The 8,616-nt window shown below is 45.9% G+C and overlaps 1 protein-coding gene across 2 annotated transcripts in view; it reads left to right on the plus strand.

The window, feature by feature from the left end:
* The window catches only part of TSPAN7 (tetraspanin 7), a 143,725-nt gene that overhangs the window by 113,976 nt on the left and 21,133 nt on the right, over positions 1-8,616 (plus strand). For both annotated transcript variants that reach the window (XM_015418102.1, XM_015418103.1), the window contains exon 5: positions 3,709-3,864. In XM_015418102.1, the coding sequence (XP_015273588.1) occupies positions 3,709-3,864 (156 nt within the window). The remainder of the gene's footprint in view (positions 1-3,708; positions 3,865-8,616) is intronic.

Raw genomic sequence — 8,616 nt, forward strand, 5'->3', positions numbered from 1 at the left:
ATCGACCATCAGCTACTGATCCACCGCCTCACTGACGCTGGGGTCCAAGAGTTGGCCTTGCAGTGGCTTACCTCCTTTCTCCAGGGTCAGGGACGAGTGGCTGTAGGGGAACAGCTGTCCCAAAGGCACCCTCTGGTTTGTGGAGTGCCCCAAGGGGCAGTATTTCCCCAATGTTATTTAACATCTACATGTGGAGCCTTGCCCAGATTGCCCGGAGGTGTGGGCTGGGTTGTCACCAATATGTGGATGACACCCAGCTCTGATGCTGAATGGCCAGTCTGACTCCAGCCCAGAAGATCTGGACCTGGCATTACAAGCCGTGGCTGGATAGCTTAGACTGAAATTGAATCTGACAAAGACGGAGGTCCTGTGCTTGAGTCGGAGCGGCCTGGGGTTAGGGATCCCACTCCCAACCTTCGATGGGACTCCATTGGTGCCAGCGTCGGCGGTTAGGAGCTTGGTGTAGTGGTGTAGTGTAACCGCCAGCGTCGGCGGTTAGGAGCTTGGTGTAGTGGTGTAGTGTAGTAAAGCCAGTTTGGTGTAGTGGTTAAGTGTGTGGACTCTAATCTGGGAGAACTGGGTTTGATTCCCCACTCCTCCACTTGCACCTGCTGATGTGACCTTGGGTCAGTCACAAGCTCTGGCACAGCTGTCTTTGAAAAAGAGCAGTTTGTGTCAGAGTTCTCTCAGCCCCACCCCCCTCACAGGGTGTCTGTTGTGGGGAGAGGAAGGGAAAGGAGTTTGTAAGCCGCTCTGAGACTCCAATTGAAGGGCGGGGTATAAATCCAATCTCTTCTTCTTCTTCTGGGAGTGCTCCTAGACACCTCCTTAACAATGGAGGCCCAGGTATCAGCCACTGCCAAGTCAGCCTTTTACCATCTTCAGCTGATTAGGGAGTTGATTAGGCACAATGTTTAGGCACAATGACCTAGCAACGGTGAGCCATGCGATGGTCACCTTGCTGCAGCCAGGCTTTTGATGGGCCTCCACATGTGGGAGCACATCCAGCCTGTGCTAAAAGCATTGCACTGGCTGCCGATAGCATACCAAATTCACTTCAAGGTGCTGGTTCTTACCTTTAAAGCCCTATATGGCCAGGGACCTGCATACCTGAAGGACCGCCTTTCCCCGAAGAGCACTGCGTTCAGGGCTCCAAAATCGCCTGGCCCTCCTTGATTTGAAAGAGGCTAGGCTGGCCTCAACTAGGGCCAGGGCTTTCTCAGTGGCAGCGCCATAGTGGTGGAATAAGCTCCTGGATGACATCAGGGCCCTGCGGGACCTTTTACAGTTCTGCAGGGCCTGCAAGACGGAGCTCTTCCACCAGGCTTTTAAGTAGGAGCCGCACACAACAATCTGCATTGTGTTAAGCCCTCCCCCTGAATGTTCCATCAGCAGCCTGTGCCCACCAGCAAAATTAGAAAAGATAAGCTGAATTCCAACTCTGACCATTCCCTGTGTTTAACCAACATGTCCTGTTGTGACTGCTATACAATTTTATAATGTTATTATAACCATCTATTCTAGCTCTAGCACCTTGCACTTTAACTTTGTTATAACTGTACGATAAATTAAGATGTTTTATGTGTGATTCTATGTATTTTATACTTTTATGTATTTTATGTAAGCTGCCCTGAGCCTGCCTCAGTGGGGAGGGTGGGATATAAGTCAAACAAACAAAAAAACAAATAAATGTGTGTCATAAAATGTAATGCCACGTAGTAGAGATATAAATTTTATAAAGGACACAAACAGAATTAGAGATTTTTAAAAAACTTTAAATAAAACATGCTTAAAACACTAGCATTCTTGCAACATTTTGTTTCTGATAACTGACATCTCTTGCTCTGAATTATTGCATCAAAATGTCTGTGCTATAGCAATCTTGAGTATGCTGTTCAGATGTGTATCTGTAAGCTGCAAATCTACTTTTGATTTATTGACATTCATTACAGAAATCTCATGCTCAGTGTTCTGAGCCTAGGACCCAGGGGAAGACATGAGATGGCTGGGCATTGCAAGCTTTTGTACATAAATTGCTTTGTGTGCTGGTCAAGAACATGAGAAGGCATCCTGAGAAAGACTGAGGGCTATGTGTTTGTCTACAAAACTACAGTCTTCCCCAGAGAAATAATTACAACTCCTGTGAGGCAGTGCAGGAATAGAGAGACAGCAATGTATAGTGGTCAGTATCAGCCTACTATCTGGGGAGTCTAGGTTCAAAACCTCCAGTCTACAAAGGAAATGCGCTGGGTGAACATGGTCTGGACACACTCTCTCAGCCTAATCCACCTCAATGGCTTGCTTATTCCTCATTTAAATAGGTCACATGGCTTTCCTACTGAGAAAGACTCGATCATGAGGGCATGAACACAGTGAAAAGGGGGAGGAAACCCAGTTGCACCCAGGAGATCCCTGGCATAACGAGCCCAACAAAACACACACTGTAGCAAGGCACACAAAAGCTCATACCTTGAATAAAACTTTGTTGGTCTTAAAGGTGCTTTGTATTTTCCCCATGTGATTGAGGCAGTTGAGCAAAGCAAGGCAGGAGGACGGGAGAAGCCTCAGCCAATGGAGGGGAAGAAAGGCTCGCCTTTGTCTCCTGTGAGATTGAGGCAGCCTGGCCAGGAAGCAAGCGCTGGCTTGTTTCCTCCCTCCCCCTGGGAGGAGGAGGGGGAGGAGCCTCAGCCAGTGCAGGGAACAGAAGCTTGCCTCTCTATCTCTCCTGTGTGATTGAGAGAGTCTGATAAAGCAAGCTGCAATGCCAGCAGCAGCAGCAGAACTGGAGAAAGAAGCAGAAGAGAGTTCCCTGCAGACCAGATATGAGCCCTTTGAGGGCATGATCCGGCCCACGGGCCGCATGTTTAACATCCCAGCTCTAACCAATCTACCATACTGGCTTTTGCCAGCAAAGGGTGATCCAGAGCCCTGAGCATTCATGAGGCTTATACTGGCACATGGGACTCTTTCCTCTTCCATACTTAGCAAAGGAGACCCCTCAGTGCACACAAGGTAGAGTTACTAGAACTGAGCCAAAGCCCAGAGTACCTACTTGCATAATAAGCAAATTCATTAATGTTCGCAGATGCAGAGAGGTGATTGTTTTCTGTTGGATTGAAATGGCAGCAATATACATTTAAATTAAATTATAATGAGTATTTCCTAAATTGTAGAGGGAGGAAAACTGCCTAGGAAGTTTGTGGTATTCTCATCATTATTATTTTTCAACATAATGAGTTTTCCAGTTATGTTACTGCATGACTTATCCTGAAGGTGCTGGGAATAGCTTGGTACAGGTCATAATCTATCCCATATTCTCTTCCTGCTGTTGCAGAGGGCAGGAGCAGAAGAGCTGTTGTTATAAAGGGCCTGTGCAGCTGAACTCCGTACCCATTCTTCTTGTGTCTATCTTCTTCTCCTTCTTGTGTTGTCTCTGCCAGCCCCAAAATTTTGATTGCAAGCTCCTCACAGCAAAGATGAGCCCCTTTTTATTTTCCTTTTTTGCTCTTCTATGAAGTACTTGCACATTGATGGTGCCACAATGATGAAAATGTTTCCCAAAGGAAAGGTTTGGAATGTTCTCCTTGCTTTTTAAAGTCTGCTTTGGCATTTGCCGTTCTTCAGTGCATTATTAGCATATCTTGGGGTGATGCCCATAAGACATTTCTTGTTTTTTGTAACTGCTTGTCTTTCTTTTGCTCTTTTTAGCTGAGTTGCTGTGGTATCCAGAGCTACACCAACTGGAGCATTAGCACTTACTTTACCAACCATGGCATCCCCCCAAGCTGCTGCATGAATTCCAGTGACTGTAATACCCAGGACCTGCAAAACATGACAGTTGCCGCTACTAAAGTAAACCAAAAGGTATGGATTTACTTTCATAGATTTCTTTTAGGGTTTTTTGTAAGATGGAAAAAAAAATGTGCTGAAAGAGAGATGCCTAGAAATTTGGCACTAATCTTACCCTTATGTGGCAGTGTTCTAGAACATTTGTTTCTCAAATGACCACAGTGAATGAATCACCAGTGATTTCTAAACTTACTTCTGATGCCTACAACTCTCATCCTGACAGAGGACTTGTTCCATAGAGAGTGAGCTGTCAGGACCAGTGTTCCCTCTAAGATGAGTTAGTGTGGGCTAGCTCACAGTTTTTTAGCCTCCAGCTCACAGATTTTTGTCTTAGCTCAGGAAGAATGGCTCCGGAGCAAACTAATTGATGCAGTAACCAAATCGCTTGCTCACAACTTTAATGCCAGTGGCTCACAAAGTAGAATTATGCTCACAAGACTCCACACCTTAGAGGGAACATTGGTCAGGACTGGAGAACTCCACAAGGAGACTCAGATATCCTTGATACTTATGTCAGTCATCAGGTCTGTCCTGAAACATACTCCTCCCCTCCCCATTTTGCAATTTGTCTCCTGAAATATCATGTCATGTAGTGGATGCAAACAGCTTCCCTGAACTGAGAAAATAGGGATGATTGACTTAAACACCATGCTTCATTAGGTATGTTGACTGCACCTGTTATAATGTTATTGGAGTCACGGCACTGCTGGCAGAACACAGCAAAAAACTGACCCCAAGCCAAATGAGACTGCAAAAGCCATGGTGACTTAGCAAGAGCAAACTGGATGATAAACATGTTGAACAGATGGCTTAATGGTTTAGAGCAACTCCTAGTTTGTGCAGTGTACAAAAAACAATCTTCCCACAGCAGTATGTCCTGGAAAAGTATTTTCATATTTGAACCAAAAGCCTTTAGTGTTATGCTTCTTTGCTAAATTGCGTAGAAGAAGCAATTATTTGTTTATTATTATTTAACAAGTGGGGACCTGCAAGAAACTCACAGGAAAATTGCACTGCTGACCCCCTGCTTTCTCTTCTGGCTTCTGACTCCACCCCTCTCCATTGCTATTTTGTTACTTTGCTTGTTACAGAAGAGCAAAAGGGGTTTTGTGTTTTGTTTTTCTTTTTGTTTTGCACTGACAGATATATTTTTTTCCTGAGGGAGAAAGAGGGTGCATCATAAAGGTGTTTAGTAACTTAGAAGTGGGTGAAGAGAGTTTGAAGTCTTTGTAACCTTGGCCAATCCCATCCCTAGAGAAAAGAGACAGAGACAGATGCCACACAATTGGAGAGAGAGAAGAGAAGAAGCTGAAGTTGAATCCCTTCCCCACAGTAGGTCAGATCACCTCAGCTCCATTGTGAAGAAAAAGAAACCATCTGGCCCAAAGTAACTGTACGATGAGTAGGATGGGCTGGGGGAGAATCAGATATGGGGATAGGAGAGCCAAATACAGCATCAGAGAGGGTTATGAAATTCCTTTATGTTGGCTTTGTAAGCTCCGACAGTGCTTCTCCATTTGTGGGGGATTTAAACCCCCCCCCCCTTTGAACTTTTGGAATGTTTCTTCAAATCTGAGGAGGCTTCCTTAGGTCTCAAGAAAAATGTCTTTCGTCTGTACCTGGCCCCATTCTCTGAGTTTCTTGATCCGCACTGGGGCCAGGTTCAGAATTATTCTATTTTTACTTAAAACATTTCCACTTGTTCAGTATCCTTTAGGCAGTAAAAATGAAAACAGTTTAAATATGAAAACATTAAAACTATTTAAAATACAAATACATATAAAATATTTAGAACAATGGAATTTTACGCACACACACAAATAGGGAGGAGGCTAATAAGAGTTAGTGATTGAATGCCAAACAAAAGAAAAGAGTCTTCACCTGCTGGCAGAAGACAATGATAAATGGGGAAAGACATATCTGTCTGAATAGGGAGTTCCAAAGATCTTCTTCGTGGTCTCTGGGCATCACACCTATGGGATTCAGTGCACCTGCACTGATCCGATCGGTGTTGTACAAAGCTCACAACGGGATTTTTCACACCTCCACCCTGAGTCTGCGTGGGAACCCCAACTGTGCATGCCCAGGAGGGTGGAGCGCAGACATCCCGCCAGTTCTTCTCTGACCACCGCGCTGTTAGCAGCTGATCTGTTGGTCAGTGATCTTCGTCTCTTCCTGACATCGGGATTCGTCTTTTAATTTTCTTCGTTCATTCAGCTTTTTTCTTTCGTTCTTCAGCCAAAAAAAGGGGGGGTTGGAAAAGGGTTGAGAACTTTTGTCGGGTCTTTGGACTCCCCCCCTCCCTTTCTCCTTCTTTCCCTCTTGTCTGAGGAGACTTTTATGGATAAGAAGTGGGGGTGTTTCAAGAGGTGTGTCTCATGTGGCAGTAAATTGGCTCCTCAGGACGGACACACTCTCTGTATTTTCTGTCTGGGGGGATCTCATCGTCTAGAAAGTTGTACTTTCTGTGCGAAATTCTCTAATCAAACGCGCAAAAACCGAGTGTCTAGACTTAATGTAGCCCTTTGGGAATGGCGTTAGCCGCTCCGAAACCAACTATGTTGACTGAACCCCCTCTGAAATCGTCGCTATCGACCGAACCCCCACCGAGATCATCCATATCGACCGAACCCCCTCCGACGACGACATCGAACCCCCCTCGGCCAGGCCTCTAAGTCTGCTTCTTCTGCTTCCACACCAGCTAAGAAAAAGAAGAGGGACGAGTCAGAAAAACAAAAGTCCCATAAGTCTTCCAATAGGGCTCCGCAGAAGTCTCACACTGCCGCCCGTTCAGCAGTTGCACCCCGTGTCGACACAGCCTTCCATTCCGGAGCTGCGTAAGGTGCAATCAGTGCCCCCGATTGAGATCCTCAACTCTCCAGTTAGGCAGCTGAGCCCTCCGGTATTGGAGTTGAATCTTGAGAAGCGTCCACCATTGATATCACCTTCTGATGCTGATGATGATGTAATCTGAGCTGGCTTTTGGATTTTGGCTCAGCACTTGTCTAAATGGATTATTGGGACAATAACACTGTGCTACCTGCTAGCAAAGCGTCCTCTCCCTGTACGCCTGAAGGTGCATTCCACCAGATCTACTGCAACCTCCACAGCTTTCCTGAAGGGCGCATCGCTATCCTATATCTGCAAAGCTGCTACGTGGTCTACACCAACCACATTTATTAGCCTTTTAAAAAATATTTTTATTAGGTTTCATATAACAGGAAAATATGCAATACAAAGTCATTAAAACGAGACCCAACATGTAAGAGCATAATATAAAGCTTACAGGTAAACTCTGATATTTATTAGACATTATGCACTAGATGTTCGTGCGCAGCATGAGGTTGATCTGGGTCGTCTGGTCTGATCTTCCACGGTGCACTGAGCTTAACAGTACCCACCTCCAGGTGAGCCACTGCTTTTCAATCTCCCATAGGTATGATGCACAGAGAGCATGAAGAAGATAAACAGGTTGTTACCTGTAACTGATTATCTTCGAGTGGTCATCTGTGCAGTCACACCGCCCGCCCTTCCATCCCCACTGCTGTCCTCAGTTTCTTTTTGTCTTACATTGCTTTGGTTGATGGCAATCAGAAGGAACTGGCGGATGTCCGCACTCCACCCTCCTGGGCATGTGCAGTTGGGGTTCTCATGCAGACTCAGGGTGGAGGCGCAAAAAAACCTGTTGTGAGCTTTGTACAACACCGATAGGATCAGCTTAGGTGCACTGGATCCCATAGGTGTGACTACACAGATGACCACTTGAAGATCATCAGTTACAGGTAAGCAACCTGTTTTTTTGGTGCCATGGCCGAGAAGGCCCTTTCTCAGGTTGTCACCAGTCTATCTTCAGACAGCAGGGACACCTAAAGCAGGGCCCCTGAAGATGACCAGAGTGGTATATCTCATAAAGGGTAGAATCTTGAAGCCTGTCTAGCCCTCTGTTGGATCCCCAAGCATCGAGAATAAATCCACGTTTTCAAGAAAGCAAAATTTATTTCAAAGCGTTGAAGACATACTCAAACACGTTCTTTGTTAGAACTGGGGATACACAGTTAGGTCAAGCATAATAAAGGAAATTCAAACAGATACAGATCCAATGAATGGCATTCCCGCTGGCGGGCTAAAGAAACGGTTGCGCGCCCAGTCCATGGGAACCAGGCAGAACATCAGACAAAACACAGGTGCAGTACTCATGAGAAAAGCAATAGGCAAGCATTACAGCCTCTTCTCCCCCACACAACCTCCAGCAGTTATCTTGTGCATTCCAACGCAGGAGCAGGATGATAGAAAACAAGCCGGGTGCAACAAGGAAAGGATATGTACACAGAGGTCACAGAAAACAGAATGGCAGCTTGCTGACAGGTGTATTAGATGCACAGGTTTAGATGGAGAAAGGAAGTTCATCGGGCCTAGACAATAACGAGTTATAAACGGTAAGAAGAAACATTTTCAATCAAGCCCAGAAACAGTGAGCAACTCCACTTCTTTCTACAGAACTAGAGTGCACCTAAGCATGCACACAGGATTCATTTCTCTCATCCCTCAGTAACTACGGCAACTCAGGGGAGGAGCCGTGGCTCAGTGTTAGAGCCTCTGCTTGGCACGCGGGAGGTCCCAGGTTCAATCCCCGGCCTCTCCAGTTGAAAACCTGGAGGTTTTTTGTTATCTTCTGGGTGTGGAACAGCGGTCACCGCGGGTATGGAGGGGGAGGTATTTGTGAATTTCCTGCCTTGTGCAGGGGGTTGGACTAGATGACCCTGGAGG

Source organism: Gekko japonicus, unplaced genomic scaffold, assembly GCF_001447785.1.
Source record: "Gekko japonicus isolate JY-2015 unplaced genomic scaffold, Gekko_japonicus_V1.1 scaffold1437, whole genome shotgun sequence".
Classification (NCBI taxonomy): Eukaryota; Metazoa; Chordata; class Lepidosauria; order Squamata; family Gekkonidae; genus Gekko; species Gekko japonicus.